This window comes from Notothenia coriiceps, unplaced genomic scaffold (genome assembly GCF_000735185.1).
Source record: "Notothenia coriiceps isolate Sejong01 unplaced genomic scaffold, NC01 NC01_scaffold00005935, whole genome shotgun sequence".
Classification (NCBI taxonomy): Eukaryota; Metazoa; Chordata; class Actinopteri; order Perciformes; family Nototheniidae; genus Notothenia; species Notothenia coriiceps.
Genome location: NW_011338636.1, coordinates 122,923 through 143,715, shown reverse-complemented (window position 1 = coordinate 143,715; position 20,793 = coordinate 122,923). Strand labels below are relative to the sequence as shown.

The following is a 20,793-nucleotide window of genomic DNA, read 5'->3' as shown; positions in this document are numbered from 1 at the left end:
CCTCTGAATATTCATCCATGTTTCCACATCATCTGCAGGTCTCCTAATCACAGTCACTTCCCCTTTAATCACAGAGCTCTAATTAGGTCCTAATAAACCATTTTGCCATCCTCTTGAAGCGCCTGTGTCACTCACACATCAAACCCAGAAATACTATATTAAGGGCCTGTCAACCTCAAAGGAAAGCTCCTCCAGCAGCAGTGATACGGATACTGCAGGCACACCCTCTTACACTAATTGAAATTATCGAAAGCTCCGCTTACATGTGACACTTGGCCATGTCTGAAACCATGGCCTGAAGCAGTCAAACGCATGACGTTGGTGCCAGCATCGAGGCTCTACGGCGTTCTCTGATGTCGGGTAATTGTTTTAACCTGAGTGGATATGGCACAGGGCCTCATACTATCTGTTCTGCCAAGAGAAGAAAAAAATCTTGCTAGCACTTTTCTCCTCTGTTTCTTCTTCTAATTCAGTCCAGCATAAGCTTCAGGAAAAACCTCAATGATTCCATGTTAATCTTGGAGAACCAGTGTTGGAGATGATGATCACTGACCACAAGTTGATAATGATGACTGTTTAATTAGAAGCCTTTCTTTGGCCTGGCCACAAAGCCAAACTCCTCCACCCTGCAGATGGTAACCAATAAATGTAGCTTTACTGAGGATAAGGAGGAACATTGTACCTCAACAGTTTACCCTCAACCCTCAACCCCACCCGTAACCAAGGACATAAAGACTTTCTACTTACTAACACAAAAAATATGCAACCATAGCCCTGCGTGTTGTGATGGTAAGATTACAGAGCGCCTTCTTTAGCTTATTTCCATGTTGACATTATTTTCAATTAATATGATGTTTTTGGGTGAATTGAAGGTTGTCAGATTGGATGCATAAAGTTGTCAGCGTTCTTCATTTGTCTTTTGCTAAATTATCGACTCAACATTATGTTTTTATGGATATTTTTAGGCATCGCAAATGCAATTGGTTAGAGTTAGGGAAACGCTGAGGTCAGAGATACATTATGGTTAAGGTTGGGAAACTAAAACACTTCGTTAGGGTTGGCAGAAATATCATGATCTTGGTAAATATTTAAAAAGTCAACTGTGATGGGATGCCTCCACCCTGTGACTTTACACTGCGGTAGGACAAACTAACTCTGCGATCAAGTTTTGACAGTGAACGTAAATCGCTATTGCAAATTAGCAGCATATGAACATAATTGTAGGAGGGAGGGTTTTTGAGGTCATTTGTATATATTTGTATGCAGTCTGCAGCCTCATTCATTTTGATCGTACAATAGTCCAGCAAAAGCAAAAGATCAATCTTTCTAAACATTCAATCTAAACATCTTAGGTCCTTAATACTTATTCCACGATGTCATTACACTCTCCTCAGCAAAGTTTTTATTAACTGTCCTGTCTAGCGGAAAAAATACCAAGTGTTAGTGTTCGTCAGTAAGGACCACCCCTCCCATCTTCCACTAGTGCCCCTCAGTCTAGTCCTCACCCACCTCTTGTCAATCATCCTCCCCTACCAGAGGTTTCTACACCCATACTGCCTGGCAGAAACAGCACTGTGTATTGTGTGTGTCTAGATTTTATGTGGGTGGGTGGCGTGTGCCAGAGTGGCTATCCCCTCAGTTTGTCAAAGAGGCTCATGGGAAATATACTGCATTGGCCAAACCACATGCTTTCTCTGTCATCTCAGCAGATTTCTCTTTTTAGTCCCATTCAAGAAAGTGATTATCATAGACGCTACTTTTCGCTTTGTTCTTTGAGCTCGGAGTCAGGCTTTCTGGGCTTTCCTCAATGTAGCTGCAGTTGGGCCAACCCGGAGTTACGTAGTTTCACCTAGACTGCAAAATGTTTCCACTGTATTCAACAGTTTTTTCTAAAGCATGTTTGTTAATTCATGAACCCTTAAAGAACAAGAACATAATGTGAATTCAAATTCTGGTTATTATGAAAGTTAATATTTTCCAAGCACTAAAGTGCTTATGGTTATGTTGGGGCACAAGTAGACAGAGTGATGGATAAAGTTGCTCCAGCATTAACCATGTACCCGCAGTAGAGAGGGAAGGAATATGTGCCATTTGGAAACAAGTGAGAGGGGAAAAGGCAACCACTGCTTTGATGCCACCACTCAGTTTATTTCCACCCAATAAGTACAGTACCCAAGAAGTATTCTCAACAACCTTGAGAATACAAGATTTCCCCTTGGAACAATTGACAATATGCGGTTCAGGAGAAAAGTCAATGTCTTACTTAGACAAAAGGAGACTGAATATGATGTACTTACACATAATCAGAAGGGTCTGATGCAGCGTGTACACTAACATCATGATTTAAGATAGAGAGAGAATTCCAAAGACAGACAGAGAGCAAGAGAAAGCTTGTGGTCGCGTCTGCTGAAGTCATTTTCTCATAATGCACATGAAGGGCAAAGCCTTGTAACCCATCCAAGTCAGTGTAAAAAAATTATTCCGAAAGGAAACAAAAGACCTAGGCAGAAGAGATGCTATGGTTAACTTCATCAAAACTTTAGCCACAAGACCGTTTCCATCAATCCCCCCACCCTCCGTCTTTGTCACTTTGATTTATTTTTGGCATCAAACATCAGCATTTTCCACAGGAAAAACTGTTGGGAATCTGTTTTCTGGCCCAATAAGTCTTGTCTTTTCCAAAACTTCTTGCCTGTTTTAGATGTCACAGTAGCAGCTCCATGATGCAAGTGGTTGATCAGTATTTTTTTCCATCCAAGAGGGCTGACACATTATCTGGAGAGCTTGGAATTCAGCTGCAGCAAAAACACAAGTATTTTTTGTCCTGAGGCCTGTCTTGAAACGTATGTATTGAATGCACTGACAGCAACGAGTAAATGTTAAGGTTAAAGATTTGTATCAACAAATATATGTTGTTGTTAATATTGAATGTATTGTCTTTCAGACCATTATGGAATTACATGGTGAAGGTGCTCTAGTCAAATATCTAGAACAGTAAAAATAGCGAATCATGGCCATGTCAACACCATACCATTGTGCGTTCAAATCACATATCTCGAAAGTATGTGGATCAACACATTTGCAAACACTGTAAGAGCACACACACAAATGTGCACAAAGTAATGTAAAGTTGCCAATCTGATAGGAAACCAATCGTGAGCCAACAAAGCGGCTCCCAGTCTTCTAAAGGCTGGACCGCAGAGTAAAGAGGCCTGAGGAGCTAGCTTAGTCACAACTAAACGGAGCATATTTTACATTGTGTGTCGATCAGGCTGGCTTTCAACCTCCACCAACTGGATAATGTCTAATCGTTCAGCTTTTACAGATGTGGGACCCTGTGTTTGGATATAAAAATAACTATTGCCTTCAATAGGGTTATTCATAACAAAAAGTAAATCCAAAAACTGTAGGTTTTCCATGCCATACTTGTGCTATTTCTCCCTTAGGAGAGGATGAGGTTTAATGGCCTTCTTTCACATTATTTTACACAAATTCTCAGCGTCACAGCTGCCCGTCTTGGCTCAAGTGATATCTTCAGAGAGTCCTTTAACACTTCCTCCAAGGCACTGGCTGGCCCATGGGAGGACCTGAACCAAGCACAATGGGGGGGGATCACAAGGAAAAAGGCTTGTTGTGGCGCTTTTGTGTCAGAGCAGCGCAAAAACCCGCATTACACTAATCTCTTTTCCCTTGTTCACACACAAGACACAATCTTAGGTCTTCAGAGCTTCTCCAATTCTAGTAGGACAGAAATCACTAGGGGCAAAAGATCACAGCAACTTCCCCCTGTTCTTATTATAATACTTCCCAGCATCCAGCAGCAAGGTCACTCAAAAAGTTTAGTTTGTATATCTGTCTATCTATTAAAAGTTTAAAGATTGATAAACATATATTATTTCTTTGTGACTTAGATTAAAGGTTGGTGTGAGTGCAGTCAGTAAAAGCTGTTTGAGTCAAAGTAAAAAAATAATTACTGCATGGCTCTCTCAAACTGTAGCTCACAAAATGGTTCCCACAAAAAAAGAAAAATGGCTTTGGATTATGTACCCAAAAGGACCATGGCCCGACATCAGTGTTAAAATTCAGTTTTAACCACCTGCACTCTTTTCACACAACAGTTATCAGCCTTGGTCCATATGCTGCATGTGTGTGTGTGTGTGTGTGTGTGTGTGTGTGTGTGTGTGTGTGTGTGTGTGTGTGTGTGTGTGTGTGTGTGTGTGTGTGTGTGTGTGTGTGTGTGTGTGTGTACTCAAATCCACCACATTTTAATTACTGCCCGGCTGCAGTGTGTGCCTCTTTGATATGGAAATAAAGGCAACCATCTTCACACTGCCACTGTACAAATCTTCATTTGATTCATAAAAAACAATGAGCCCGACTAATTCCAGCACCTGATCACAGTCCCAGACCTGTGTCAGAAACACGTGGCCACCAAGGGCCCACCAATTAATTCTACATATTAATCTGTGATTTAAAAAAATCAACAGAAGCTACTTACCATAGCCTAGACTGTTGCATTTTGATGTCAAAGTTAATTATGCACAACTATGCTATGGACTAAGAGAAAATGTCCAATTATTTTTTTGAAAAACATTTTCGGTGGGAGAGTGAATGATACAGATCAAAATGGGCCACTTAGGTTACTTGTGCAATTATGCCGCTCCTGTGAAGATACACATATTTTGATTTTTTTTTCATCTGTAATCCTTTAATGTCAGCAATGCTGTTCACTTACAGCAGCCAGAGGGACACGGAGATCTAATTTTCTAGATCATTTTCTAAGAGCAGAAAAAACTGCCCCATGCCCGTGTCGATGTTTAGTGCTGGAGCACATAGGTGCCATTTGTTTCTGAATGAAAGAATACCGTGTACTCAAGTTTAAACCTTTCACATTAGAGAAACGTGGATACAATTGTAAATGCTTTAGATTATCCTTAAACAACATTGTATATTACATCGTTGTATTACCCTGCCTCTACTTCCTCTCAGCTTTTTCGTGTAAAACGGTGACTTGTGGAGGCGATATCCCCAATGTAAGCTCTTAATAACTCAGTTGAAGGTTGATTTCATTGCTATTTCTCCTCTACAAGAAGTGACAATTGATCAAATTTAGAAAAACCACAATTTCCTCCTGTACAAGCACAAATCCTATCCATCCAAACCGAACACATCTAAACCGTACTGGTTTTCTTAAAGCCACGAAGCCTCAAAAACCTGAACTACCAAATGTACTTTAGTGTACACAGAGAGGCATACATTCATTATACATAACACCGTGCATCGGCTAATCACTATGTCGCGTTAGGCATCGTGACAGAAGTGACATGTTACCAACATGACAGAAACTTCTTGTTGAAGGGGACAAATTAGCCTAAAAAAATACTATGGCATGTTCCCATCAATTTTGATCATTGTTGAAATGTTCTAAAGCAAATTAGATAACACTTAAGACATATGTCACAACATGTGCTGCCACATTTATTATCTCCTGCAGTCCTCCACCCTCCTGCTGCCCCCCTCCTCTACCTTTACCAGGCCTGCTGTTGTTTACCTCTTCTCCTCTTGTTTATCATCAGGTCTCCGCCGCTCCCTCCACCACCACATAGCGAGGGAGACATAGTACCTGTACACCCCCACCCCCACCTCTATAGCTTCCACCTCCCTGCTCACATCCCGGCAGCAGCCTGTCACTTGCAACACAAAAGCTGTATTTCTGCAGAACACAGTATACATGGAAAGATAACACAATGTGTACGGTCTCAGTTATCTGGTCTAAATGGCATCTGGTCTGGAGACAAAGCGTGGCTTTTTAGATTTTTGACTCTTCAAATCAAAATCAACAGCAGTGTTTTTCCAATTAAAGAAGACATTATATTGCAAAATATCTGACAGGGGGAAAGTATCACTCATGCATGCACACACACTGAGGAGGCGTACATAAGGCTCACACACACACGTACAGAGAGAGAGAGCAGCACTGTACACTTATACAACAAGAGCCGTTTTAGAAAGATTTAATTCTAGGGAGACCTGGAGCAACGTACTCATAGCTTTGTATTAAATAGTCTACGTACAGTATCACACAAATTGTTATATTGTGTGTGACATTGTTCAAATCACAAAACATTATTATAATTTATAGTCCAATTGCAGAATTAGGTCCTTGAAATCAGTTTATGTGAGTTGGAATTGGTTGTAATTTCAAAGAATAATCTTTGGCAGAGTAAAACCTACAGTAACCAGTACTCTCATTTCACATCACTGTGTGGCGTTTACAGAAATAATATTTGTTTTTGAAGCAGTGACATAAAGAAACCCTTTTAGAATTACAAAAATAAATCTTTGAGCTCAACACTGATGAAGGGACTCTAAGTAGAGAGAGTCACAGTTATAATACTATTCCCAATGGAAAACATCTGCTGTTTATTCTAAATAACTAGATTCACCTTCTGTATAAATAGTAGAAGCTGAAGGCATCAATGTGCACATACAGGTGAGCTATATGAAAAACAATATCACTTTAAGCACGTTTCTTACTGAATCGCTCTCTCTTTCCCTCCCTACTTCCCTCCTGCCTTTTCTTTGATCCCACTAATTGCTGGCACAAGAGCTCAGTTAAAACAAATCCTACCTTCAGATGATGAGGACAGGTAAAAGTCGAGCTACAAGTAAATTCAGTTCATGGCAAAAAAATGCAGATGGACTATTTCACAACAACATTTCTCTTCCACTCAATAGAACAAATAACAACAAAAAAAGGCTTAATTTCAATGTATAATGATGAAAGAAAATCTCAGCAGCAAAGTTGCTCTTGCAACACGGGAGACATTGGACTTGGACAGAGTACAGGATGTGTTTAGACAAGTGAACCAGGTGGCTTCTCCCTTCATGCCAAAATAAAAGTCCTAAAAATCTTTGTAGTTGCTCAGCGTTAGCGAGTGTATTATCTTTTGCTGAGTCCAGGTTGGAAATGCTGCCTTTCTCAGTCTTGCAAAAAGCTCAAGATCCACCTGAAGATTAGTCCTTCAAAATACAGAAAATGTGTAAGGCCAGTCAGTGTGAATTATGATAAAGACATTATTGCCCTGCAGTTCAGTTCAGTATCACGTACCAACAAATTGCCAGTCTTTAGTTTTTGATTAATGTTTAAATCAGAGACAGTTACTGTGAAATGTCCCGGGCAACACTGATTAAACAGCAAGGATTATTTCAAGGAATCCCATTGCCAAAACTATAGGAATATTTTTTCAATATTTAAGTTGTGTGTTAAAATGGCAAACAAGTTTAGAAAGGAAGAAGGTAGCCTAAATAATTATAGACGGTTGTTTCTCTGCAAGAAATGTAAGTAAGATATTATAAATAAGAGGCAAGTGCGGTTGTGTGTGGCATCAAAGGGCTCTAATGCCGCTTTTCACTCTTCCCCTCTCGCTCTTTCAGGCAGTGACACGCTGAGCTGCACAAGCCGTCAGAGACAAACTCTTCTGGAGACAGAGCCGAGTGTCCCTGTATAGCAATCAGGACAATGTGCTGAATGGGCAGTCTAATTATAAATGTGCCATTTAGACTCGCATTTGGTCTCCGGAACCTTCTTACCTTATGAGGGAACCTGCGTTCACAGATACAGGAAGAGCAACTGTTCAAAACAAAATACCACAAGGATAGAAAGTTTACTGCGACCCCGCGAGAATGTGCTTTTGTAGAGTTTTAAGGAGAGATCATTTACAGTAATTAGCCACAAGTGCGTTATTAGCGTGGTCACGCGACACATGTGATCATCGTTTAATTGATAGAAAAATGACACAACTGCACTACTCAAATTAAGTTTGTAAGTGTTTTCATCGCATAATATATATGTGTATTAAAATGTTATTAGGAATCCCGCAGCCGCTTTATAAAGGCTTGTTTGTGTTAGGGAGTGTCTCATTTTGGGAAAACATCTTAAAATGAGGGATCAACTCTGAGATGTCAATACCATGTTTCATTTATGATATTTTAATAATATTTTAACAAGCGTAAAAATATATTTATTAAGTTTGCACAACATTACAATTTATCGGAGACATTATATTTTTAAATAAAATCTAAAACAACCAGATCAAAGTTTATTCTCTGCACTAAAAATATCTAAACTATAATTGTCTTTTTAAAGGCCAAATGGTTAATGTATAAATGGTCTCAAATAAAATGTCTAAAATGTGTCTAATGTAAGAAAGCAATTGCTCCTTATGATATTAAACACATTTGCACTTTTAACAAGAGATCCTCTGTTCGGTCCGGAGCTCCGGGCTTCACAGACTTCGGCTTAAATGGAAAACTGTCTGTTGAAGTACATCTTCTCTAAATGGACAAGCCGTGCGATTGTTGAATTTAATTTATGGCTTATGCATTCTTTAGAGGTCAATTCCCCTGACCCTCCGAGAAAGTTAAGGAAGAACAAATTCCCAGGCTATACGGGGACCAGAAACTCGGTTTTTGTCAATAATAAAAACAGAAAGGAATCTACGGATGATAATCAGTTCTGGGGGCAAAGTGGCCCGAGCTCTATAGAGGTAGCCTATATGAGATAGTGTGCGAAAGCTTCAAATAAACGTGTCCCCCTCACATGCAGAGGGGAACCCTACCAGGCTGCACGTCATTGTCAATGAATAGTACCGCTGTGTGGACAGAAGGGAAACTGCCACCAGCTGAAGAAAGTTACGGGACATGTAAACACAAACACCAAAGCGCTGTAAACATGAAACTATTTAACAGTTAAGTAAGGTTTGCTACTTGTTTGTGACGTTAAGTGTAAATGTTCTCGGTGACAGAGGTCCAGTTTATGTGTTAAGGCAGTCCGCTGAGTCCGCTCGCACGGCTTTACGCTGCTGAAATAAACAAAGCAAAAACGAGATATCAAACCTTTAAAGCTGGTTGAGGTTGTCTCGGGATATATTTCTAATGAAGTTAGGTGTTAGATTTAACGCAGATTCACCGATTCTGAGTTGAACCCGAGCGCCTCGGAGCCAGCCCCGCGCCACTCTCGTCTCGCGTTTACTCCGCTTGTTTTGGTGAAAGCGACGCATCAAATAATCACAATACTGAAAGTTTGACAGTAATTTCCCCCGTTGGAAAAATGTGCGAACTCGTTTAAGCTCAAAACATGAATAACTTTCTTAAATAGTTTTAAAGCGAAACGCGCGCACTGTGCCGGAAAAGTTCACTGACAGCGCGCTCGACTTTTAGGATTCAGCAATAAAACACAAGGTGAAAATGTCAGAATAACATAGAGCATGTTGAAAAGTACAGCAAACGTGTTGTTTACCTTGATGATCTGAGTCGTGGAGAAGTTGTGTATTCGTCCTTTTCCGTGCGTAAACACTATACTAAACGCTACACTGTAGAAATGATCACTGAGCTATCTGTTGAGCGAAAACTTAAGTGTGCTCACACGGGGCCATATGAGGGGATCGTGTACTCTGAAGTTCAGCTGTCCAAAACTACAAGTAGCTTTTGTTGTTCGCCTATCTGTTCTTTATCTCGCTCTCTCTCTCACTCAGACAGGAGAAGACGATGGGTAGAGCTGCTGTCAATCTTGGCAATCAATGCGCGCAGCCATGTCGCAAGTATTCAAAGCATTTCCCGTCGTGCAACATCAGAAAGTGAGTGGCCAGGGCATTGATCTGAGGAAGGCAAAGAGGCAGGACTCCCCCCTCCTCCTCCCAGACAAGAGATGAGAGAGAGAGAGAAAGAGAGAGAGAGAGGGGGGGAGAGAGAGAGAGAGAGATTTGTGGCGAAATAAAAGTGGAGACAGGGAGGATGGTTGTAACTGCCCGCAGTTTAGTCCGTTTAATAAGCTTACTTAGATGAACACTACTTACAGGCACAGCGGCTGCAAAGTTAAGGATGACTTTTTCCCTTTTAGAGGTGCAACACTTTGAGTGACAAAGCTACACTTTTTAAATGTATTTTTGAAAGAGGACAGCTAACGTAGCCTACTGAACTCTCTAACTTCATTGAAAGTGTTTAAGATTACCGTTTATTTGGAGGAAAATGTGTTCAGCTGACATGAGATAATAAGAGCAGGTGAGACTCACTAAAAGGGCAGCAGGGACTCATGTAAACTTGTGTGATACAACAGTATTTATTTTTTCATAAATCCAGTCACCACCTAAGTTAAATCTACAAATGTTTTCCTTTGTAATACCTTATTTAACGACCATGTGAAAAAATATATTTATATGTACTAACCAGAGGTGTGCAGCTTCTCTTCAGATTTCTGCATATTTCTTGGACTGAAATGTATATTATGCACTTCAACTTTTGAAAAGATAAAATATATTTTTGACATATTTTCCTATAAAGAGTACTTGCAACGTTCCTCTCGTCATGTACAGTAGAGTGTTAAACATTTATTTCCACGCACCCATATTATTTGATGAATACATGTTTTGATTCCTAGAAATGGTACACAATTAAAGTAGGCTATCCTCATGACATGCTCAAAATTGAAAATTATATAATCGTATTAATGGACCGATTTTCAATATAAAAATAATAGTTCTCTGATTGATTAGAATAATGTAACGTGGGTAAAAGTTATTTTCCAGCATCAAATTGAACGTTTTACTTTCATTTTTGTATTTGTTGTATGTATAAAATCTATAAAATGTCTGCATAAAATCCAAGAAGATATTTTTTCTAGAACATATAATTTAAGATACCAAATGTGTTAACTCACTACAGTACCTTGATGTATAAACACTATTATGCTAGACCGTAACATTCAATTATATAAATCCTGTATTGTGTTTCAAAGCAGATCCGCGACCAGCCGTTTGACGTCTGAAATGACAGCAAAGGTCCATCGGCTGACCCAGGAAACCCACAGGTTGAGATCTCTCGCTAAAACAGAGGCTTTTACAATGAGACACTTCTCTGTTTTGAATGAAAATGTGTTTGAAATTATCAGCTGAACTTGGAAGAGGCCCCATTATGTCAAACACACGAAATAAATGTCAATGGAGAAGAACACAAAACAGAGAAGAGTCACAAATGAAAAACAAGAGCGAGACAACTGATGAAAAAGTTGTAATCTAAAAATCAGCAGCAGCCTTTTGTGACATACAAAAATATACCCGATATAGCCTATTACAGAATTTACCTATGAATTCGCTTTGCCACATGCCTTAAGTGTCACAACAGCAGACTATCATGGATCACATAAAATAAATAAGAAAGTTACTTACAAAGACAGGAGACAGCAGGATGAAATTCTGATTGTTAACTGCACAGTCACATAGAGCTGCAAGAGGGAGGAGAAGCACAGAAAGAGAGAGAGAGAGAGAGAGAGAGAGAGAGAGAGAGAGAGAGAGAGAGAGAGAAAGAGAGAGATGGGGGTGTGAGGGGGGATTGGCCACATCAGCCAACATTCCCTTCCTTTTTTTGTGTTCAAGGTGAAGTAAAACGCACCACATCTCCATGAAGAAGAATCTCATTGATCAATTTGTCTCAATTCAATTAGTTTTGGGTTCAAGTTTGAAATGTCCACTTATTTCTTTATGCTGAGTTTAATTTGCTAAAAAAATTGCCAATGGTATAAACGAGAAAGAAAGGAACAGAAAAGAATATAAAAACAGAATAGATAAAAGGAAAGTAAGACTGACCTTTCCGAAATGAACTTTTGCTTCTGTAGTTCTGCAGACCCTTTGAGCACCTCCTGAGACTGAACAATGGAAAACTAAAGGAATCTAAAGAATTGTGTGTTTCAAACACAGTGAAACACCTCAGTATATTGGAATTAGATATAATTCTCCTACCATCTAACTCTGAATTGTTCAGATCCACGCATGATGTGATATCTGCTCTGTGTGAAGACTCTTCAGGAGCGGACTTCCCGGGACTGAAATGTGTGTTTCACGTGTCTCATACGCCACCTATTGGTCACTACAGGAAACACCTAGGTACTTCCTCAAGCCCTCTAACAGCAGATGACTGTATTAGAGACAACAATCTGAGGATCTGTGCCACGAAATTCAGCCTTTTTTCTGGTAAACTCTATGCTGCCTGATCTGATGTTGTAGTCAACCCTGACTAAATTGTATTGTAAAAATTGCATCTTAGCAGTGAAATCATATATTTGAAACACTTCAGCATTCTGCTTTTGACTGCATTATTGCTGCTTTGAAAATGAATGTTATTTGCATTGGAAGAAAAATGATGCAAGAAGAAAAAACTAATTTTATTTTCTTATTGTTGAATTTACCACCAGACTTTAACAGTGAAACATGACACGTTATGGGTGCAGCTGAGCAGGTGCCAACAAACTCTGTACAGTTCTCAAAACACAAATATAGACTCCTATTTCTACAGAGGTGACTGTAATGGCTTCCTCTTCATAGCTCAGATAGTGGAGTGCATGAAGACAGTCCAACTTGTTGGGGGGTAAGGCAGACACATTTGCATACCCTGTGAGTCTTTGATGCATCTTGAAATTCAAGTCTAGCCCATAAATATTTGAAAAGGAGAGTGCATGAAAATCAACATTTTTGTTACATTAAATTAACATGTGTTCTTCTCCTGTTCTGCATGGTTAATTGGAGAACAGCATTCAGTTAGTGAGTGAGAATGATAGGGGGGAGGCTGCTTTGATTACTGTGCAGACGGAGCAGGTTTTAAAGGTGTGCAGCTGATTCATGCACAGGAATACAGTGATTTGTATTCTGAATGAGAATTCACAATTATCTGCTTTATCCAAGAGAAAATTAGTTGTATTTCACACCTTTTAGCATACCCTTAAACTAATAAAGCCTCACATGTGGCAGGACATAGCCCCTAGTAACACTCGACTATGTAGCATTAGAAACTGCATATACATTAAAAAGAAATATTTCTTACACACAGTAACACATTATGATTCAGTTGCAAACATTAAGGCTTTATTTAAGTGTTTATATGTCAGATAACGTGTACGTTAACACTGTATAATATAGTTTTATCATATACTGTATATTAATTCTTCAGTAGTTTTAAATACATTTGAAACAGTTGTAAATATGTTGTAAATGTGAACCAAGTGCTTTATAACACACTGTACAATTGTTAGGAGCCTATGTATAAATATCTTTTCATTACATCATTTTAAACCCTAACCTAAACAGGATTGTAACATGTGCATGATCACATAAAACATATTTATTATTAAACCTGAGTGAAATCTTTAATTCATATATCTTCATCTGCATATATTCTTAATCATCATGTATAGCTCTATCCTGACTTAAAGCAATGTGCTGATGAGCAGAGACACCTTTGTTTCACACTTGCATTTAATGATCAAGATGTTTACAAGCATCACATCATGGACAAGTCAAATCTTAGCCTAACAGGCTTTGGAAATGCTCTTTGTGAAAGACATTTTTTGGAAGCTCTGCTCATTTACTTTTTTGAGAGTGACATGAAAATGTAAAGATAGGCACATCTCTGTGTTAAATGTCTGAATATAGAAGATGTTGATCTTGATTTGTAAACAGTTACATAGTTCTTCTGAATTTGTTGTTGTGTCACATACTTTAAGCAGATCCTCATTGATGAGAAATAACACACATCTAAGTACACTTCTGTGAGCACCCTTACAAGCCATTAGGGAAACACTTCTGCAGACGGTCACAACCACGGACATGGTCCGACATCCACAAAACCAACACGACTGACTTAGTTATTATTGAATTCCAAGTTATGCAATGAACTCAAACACTATTTGCATACATGCAAATCGCCTCTCTCCCAATCGGACTTGCAAAGTGGGACACTCTGTTCTCATTAGTTGACCCAAATCTCTTACTTGTAACTCTGGATTTCATCAAAGTTTAGTCAGGATCTAATATTTCCTTTCAAGTTAACAGAGAACTACTGATTAATCATGTTGCAATAAGGAGTGCAACATGCCAATTCTAATTATATACTTATCAGGGACACCATCATAGAGCCCAGTGCCAACAGTAATACAAATATCAACTCTGTAGTACTCATGAATACACGTTAAACCAATGATTTATTGTACTATTTATGTTGTGTATTTCTGAATACGTTACCTGCTGTTCGGTTTTTGAAGAATCTTGTAACGTGAAAACTTCTTCTTTTTCAGCAAACGAGACATGGAATCAGTTTTTTATCAAAATGCAGTTTTTAAATCAACATTTTTTTCCAAATGCATCTCTGGTAACGGCCTTATACGACAGTGAGCACACCATTTTTCTCTTTTAATTTAACTGAAAAAAACACTGATGGAAATAAACATCATATAAACTGATGCATCTCTGTGATAGTGCACTGTAGATCCATGAATGTATTTGTGTGTGTGTGTGTGTGTGTGTGTGTGTGTGTGTGTGTGTGTGTGTGTGTGTGTGTGTGTGTGGAAGGAGCTGCTAGATTAAAGAGGAGGCCCGGGGGCATTCAGTTCATTTACAAAGCAATTGCTTTTATGTACAAAAAGCCCAATTCACTGTAGGTATTGTAAAAGCCTTCCGTTTAAGGGACATGAGATTAATTCATTGTTTAATTTTACACAGTACTTTCTCAACGTAGGCTTAATCATTTATGTCAAAGGAATTGTGTTCTCTTTTCAATATTTAATATTTGTACATTTGCCTCATCTCCCCAATGATATCGCAATTGTGAATGCTTTGAAATGAAAGATTACACAAAGGCATTGTTTTAGTTTCTGCAAATAGTAAGTCAGTGTGGTGCAGCGCAACTGTAATTCAGCTTTCTCTCTATTCTTTTTATAGCATGCATACACATTGGGAAGAATATTCAGTGATTCTTAACTCTTCAATTATTCAACAAATCACCATTCCATTTCTTACATATTAAAAAATGTACCGTGTGTGGAGCTTGAAAATGATAAAACAGCATAAAATACTATTTTGAAATCAAAGCACCTATTGCATAGCCTCCTTGGTTTTGTATTTGTACAATTGGACTACAATATGGATCCCCACAGTGCACAAAGAAGGCGCTCGCTGTGATTCCACTGTAATCTAATCCTCAGACATTCACGGCAAGTAACAATAATATGTATGTGATGGAAATATGTATCTCTGGGAATCAGTGTAGGATTTCTTCTTTCTCTTCCCCTATCAGGGGAAAAGTGTGAATGTGTTACACATGCAGTGTGCAGAGCAGTGAACAATACGGACCTGAGAACAAGGTCAGACTCCTCAGCATGGTCTCAATGGGCTCTTCCTTTCAACACAGAGCAGGCAGAAAGGAAAGCAACACAAGTCAAAGCTTTCACCTCACCAGTGTCACTTTACATTGACATGATATACTTTACTGCTAATTACATTGAGACATTTGATGCTGTTTACTTATTATATTTTATTTACTTCTACAAAAACTATTCTCTAACAAACATCCCTGTCATGAATCCAAGCAGTATGTGTCTTAGTCTCTCTGCATCTGATAAAAGCATTTCTGAATCCAGTAAGTATTTAGTTAAGGATTAATGCGGTAGGCCTTGATTGCGTTGAACAGAACAGGACCTTATTAGCATAATAGGCCTTCTTTCATTCTCTTTGAAGTCCAGAGCTTAGAATAACAAATGTATATGAACCACCAGCCAAACGTCAATACATGGAAATGCCACAATCCCCAGTGGAGGGTCTTGGGTGAATTTCTGCAGGAGGAGGGAAAAACATCCCATTTTATTGCAAAATAAGCACAACAGAGGATGTGTTGGGTCTTCTAGCCACCAGGGCCAGTAGGCGCTGTGGGGCCCCGATACTGGAGGAGAGATGGAGAGGCTGCTCTCTCAGGTGTTTTCAAAGAGCACCATGATGCACACGAGTGAAAGTAATTACTCTCGAATTAAAGATAAATATGTCACTTGGGAGGGAGCCAAAACACAACGGCTCACTATCAGGCGTGGGCGTTGTAGCCTTTAATAGTGTTTGCATCACATCCTATCAGCATATGTACCAGGGTTCTTCATGATAAACATGCAACATATTTGTGCTGAAAATGGCAGTCTGTTAATAACAGCACTTTCCGTAACAAATGATTGTCTCTGTATTCTTTTTTTTTTTTATCAGATAGGTCAATACATGTATTTCTCAAAAGGTTTCTTTCACAATTGCAAGGGAGACATGGTTCATGATTTAAAGATATGAATTATGTACTTCAGAATCCAGAGTTATTAGTATCCACCTTCTTGGTTGAAAATACATGGAATTAAAAATGCCCTTTTGAGATTGAAAAAGCTTTGAACTTAAAAAAAACATTTCAAGGAGCCTCTCTTTTTTGTATTGAGAGTTCACCTCCTTTGAGCATGCCTTAGTTTGGTTCCCTTCTCAAATAATAGAATGAAGTTTAATGGGTCAAGGCAATCAATGTGGAGGTTCAAAGAGAATCCTGGAACTATGATGAGTCCACATTTTGTACTTTTCTTTGTACATGATTAGAATAAAATACATTCAATGAATGCGTCAGTAATATAAAATATAATATGATAAGATGAAAAGTTAATCATTTAGTTTAATATTGCCTTTCTAAATTGCGTCGATTACAAGGCAGATTCATAAACTGAAGGTCATGGATTATTGAATTTCCCTTTCCTTCTGGCTCATGTGGTAGTTATCGGACACCTTAGCCGATTATGCTATTTACCTCATTCAAACAAAATGAAATGAATATGAATATAAATGATAAAATAATACATATTTCACTAACCAGATATTGTGTTAATATCTTTAATATTTACATTTTTATAAATTTCCATTTGCAACCTTTCCCAGTCACACAAAAAATATGTTAAAGGTTATTTTTCTTCTGATGTAAGCAAAAATAAAATTCATTTTGGCAAGCTAAAAGGAGACTGGCAGTGCTACAGGTACATACATATGATATTTCAAGTGGTTTGTTGTAAGAATATTATCTGAGCTTTAACAAAAATACTACCATCATGACGCATTTAGTACCTTTTGTTCTTAACATTCTGTACCTAACAAAAACAAACAAACAAAAACAGGTTCCCAGTTGAGATCACACTGCAGACAAAAGTGATTCAGTCATACCTTGAAAACATGATACAGTGAACAATTCAAAGTGCAATAAAATGTAGAAAATGTTATCGTGAGATTAACATTGGTTAGACTCTCCCATAGTTAATAAGCACATCAGCGCCCATTGCGAAGTCTTCCATTTTCCATCGTTTCCAGAAATTAGAAAATCTTTAACGAGTCAATGCTTCGTGAGCCTCAGAGAGCAGGATAAAAGTTTAGTAACGTTCTTGTACTGCTCTATGGAAAGGTGTGCCAAATCCTCTTGTCTTGTAGATCCCAGGTGTTTGTTGTCATTTTGGAATAGCACCTCAGTGTCCAGAAATGGCTTGAGCTGAGAAGTGATCAGAGAGAAAGACAAAGTAAGTACCACAAATGAAAAGGTTCTCATTCCCTGCTTGGTTCTTCCATTCCTTTCATTGTTAGCACATGTGATATTCAGATAAACATATACTCTTACTCAATGTTTGAATTCTTAGTTGAAAAGAAGGTTTTACAGTGTATCATTGTAAAATCAGTTTTGTGAAGTAGTTGGTAAACAGTTATGCTGACAATATTAACAATAAAGTTACTTTAAACACTGATAGGGATATCTCTGTGTTGCGGTTCTTAGTTACTTCCCTTTAAATACATCCTAATGGTCTACCCTGACTGTCTTTTTGTTGTGTAGTTATAGTGTAAATAACATTCAACCAACTGCAACAACACATATAATAACATCAGAAATGAACATGGGATGAGAGAGGTACGTTATCATTCAATCACAGTGAAGCATGCGGTCGAACAACTTCTCGAAGGAATGAAGATTCCTCTTATATTAGACAACGACACATTCAAGTCATGCAAATAGTAATTTGCTTTCACTTCCTCTGACATGACATAAATGCTGCATGATACCAAGAGGTAAAAGGCAGCTCGGTGGAGACTTTGGTCATTGTGTTTGATTGTTTTTGATTAAAATCAGATTATTTTACGTAACTGTGCACATCTAGTGCACATTATAATTCTATCCAGAAATAGATACACATATTTAACCTACCTGTAGAAGGATAATGGTCTTATTTATAGAAAGAAATCAGGGGAAAAAATCAAGTTATCACTCATTGTTGGCTGATTAATAAGGCAGTAAACCTTTGTTAATGCGTTTACAGTAACAACAATGATATCTACTGTGTATATATTCTGACTATGCGAGGCCACACTACAGATGGGGAGCTAATTAGAGCTGTGAATGCAGCTGTGCTGACTACTGAACTGTCAAGGTGCTAAATCAAAAGGTTTCTCCTTTGTTAATTATACACAATGCTACAACAGTCATGTTCATTTCAGCCCTTTTTTTCCTCAACCATCCATAAATATTTTGGCAGTGATACAAAAAGAAAAAAGAGAAAAACAATTTACAGACAATTATCACAGTGGGATGAGCAGACTGCCTGCAGATGTTTGTTTTGATTATAATGGGAGTAGAGGCAGGGCTTCCCTAACCTAGACAAGATGTGTTTCCTACAATCACAACAGAGCAGCAAGCATGCAGCGAGAACACACAGGAGCACCGTGTTGCAGGGTATTAGTGAGGTCTTGGAGACATTAACACCGTAAAACATGCAGTTAGGCCTTACTTTATTTCTTGGGTTAGACAAACGTGTAGTGAATTCCGTTGCTTAGAGGAGAGGGAGGCGCCAGAGACACAGAGGGAGAAGGAAAAACCGAAGGAGCAGGAGGAACATAAGGAGCAGGGTGGAAAGGAGGAAGAGGAGGAGCAGGAGGAAGGGGAGGAGGAGGAGGATAGGTGGGGATGTTAGCCAGTAGTGGAACTATCGAGAAGAGGAGGAAAAAAGAAAAGAGAAAATCAAATTGGTTTGTTAGTCACACGGCGAACTCTGTTAACGTCACATTGAAGGATAAAACTGGTGCCTGTTTTGTTCTGAACACTAGACTTTTGTGTTTGTTTACCTAATGACACAGGGGGTGGGCGACATGAATACATAATGAAGTCACTGTATATTTCCTTTCATATTGCTTTTCTAGAAAGTCAGTTTACAAAAGAATGTAAGTTGCAATTAGCAATGGGAATATCTGGCATTGATGTACTCCATCGCAGTGATGATGTATCTCCAATAATGTAATAAGTCTCATCTGCTAAACAATCAGCAGCATTGCCCACAATGGCATGATACAAATAGAAGCATTAAACTGGTAGCATTTACTAAAGAGCTAGTAGATTGATGAGTTGATTGACAGTAATGATTAGTTAATCATGTTAGTCGGCTATTAGGCAGAAGCCACGAACACACATTTGAGGTTTTGCTGCTCTCTGTGTAAAACGTTATTTTTTGTTCTAAGACTAAAAGATTTTTGAAAATAATTTAGCAATCTAAGCCTTGGGCACCTGGAAATCTTGATTTCTTTTTTCAAAATGTTCTGAACTCTAAACATAATGAAAAAGACACTAAGGATTAGACAAGGCAGTTTATTTTTTTTGAGATCATTAATATGATTCCTTTTAATGGTCCTGACAAGTAATAACACAAAATAACAAATTATTTAGAATAACATATCTAAAAACAAAAGCACCTTCTTATGTATACTTTACATAATTGCATGGCTGCATATTCCTGCTTTAATGCGATCATTATTGAAGTCTCTCATGCATAATACCATGAAAGGACCTTTCTTTTAATTCAAGGATTTGAAAGTGCACCAGCATACCTTGCTTTAACACCAAAGGGAGAGAAAGAAAATCATTTATTTAGTCTCCGCTGACAAGATGCCAGCAGTTATATTCTCTGACATTTCTCTATGCTGGAAATAATGTTATAATTGTTGACTTTGCCTCACTGTGCATATTAAGCTTCCACACACGTTGACAGCTTGAGTGTTAGTGTGTGTGACAGATGTGTGTGTGTGTGTGTGTGTGTGTGTGTGTGTGTGTGTGTGTGTGTGTGTGTGTGTGTGTGTGTGTGTGTGTGTGTGTGTGTGCATATATGTGTGAGTGAGGCACACAGGCTGACAATCTGCTGCAGCTCCAGTGAAAATGAACTTGCCTGTCTGCTGTAGAGTATGAAAGAGATGAAAAGTGAGCGCAGTGTCTTTTATGCAGGTTCAGAGCTGCGTTCAAAGCAGCAGCAGCAACGGTATGCAGGAGAGTGGAGTTTGACTGGGTCATTGATCAGCACACAAAATGGCCTCATCAAGCTATTCCTCCCCTGTCTGAAAGATCCTACATGGATTGCAATTAGAGACTATCTGAGCTCCTAAGAAGGAATAATGTTCAGTTATTAGGAAATGAACAGCCTTATTGCTTGAATCTGCACCTTACGCCCTTCTCATCTCCACTCCATCAATCCAGGATTCTTGAAAGGCTACCTCCCTCTCTTTATCCCCTCTTCAACCAAAAGATGTCCATTTGATGCCAGGATCAATTTGACTCAAACTGTGTACCTTTTTCTCTTTTTTTATCAGGCAGGTACAGTTATTATTAAGTGTTTCTGTAAAATAATGATTTCTACATTCATTATAAAGCAAAGATGTATAACCTACAACAACCTACAGGCTCAAAGGAACAGAACATTCTTTTTAAATTGTTATAATGACCAACCTGTGACTAGTTTGCTCTTGAGCGAAGCCTCCGATGCCAGAGCGTAGGACATGGTGATGATCCTCTCCTGCTCCTGCAGCGCTGAGTCCAGAGCCACCAGCCCGACCCCTGGCTTGTCCACGGTCACTGCAGGTGCCAGGTTGTGCACACTGGAATAAA

The 20,793-nt window shown here is 38.7% G+C and overlaps 2 protein-coding genes across 4 annotated transcripts in view; both read right to left on the bottom strand.

Annotated features, from left to right (window-relative positions):
• The window catches only part of sox6 (SRY-box transcription factor 6), a 130,313-nt gene extending 120,699 nt beyond the window's left edge, over positions 1-9,614 (bottom strand). For all 3 annotated transcript variants that reach the window (XM_010768707.1, XM_010768709.1, XM_010768711.1), the window contains exon 1: positions 9,302-9,614. The gene's annotated coding sequence lies outside the window, so the exon portion shown is untranslated. The remainder of the gene's footprint in view (positions 1-9,301) is intronic.
• A 7,717-nt stretch (positions 9,615-17,331) lies between these two features.
• Positions 17,332-20,793, bottom strand: part of plekha7b (pleckstrin homology domain containing, family A member 7b) — a 31,154-nt gene continuing 27,692 nt past the window's right edge. The window contains exons 24-26 of the mRNA XM_010768706.1: positions 20,635-20,783; positions 18,656-18,850; positions 17,332-17,370 (exon numbers count right to left, since the gene is read on the bottom strand). Of these exons, the coding sequence (XP_010767008.1) occupies positions 18,669-18,850; positions 20,635-20,783 (331 nt within the window). The 3' untranslated portion in view covers positions 17,332-17,370; positions 18,656-18,668. The remainder of the gene's footprint in view (positions 17,371-18,655; positions 18,851-20,634; positions 20,784-20,793) is intronic.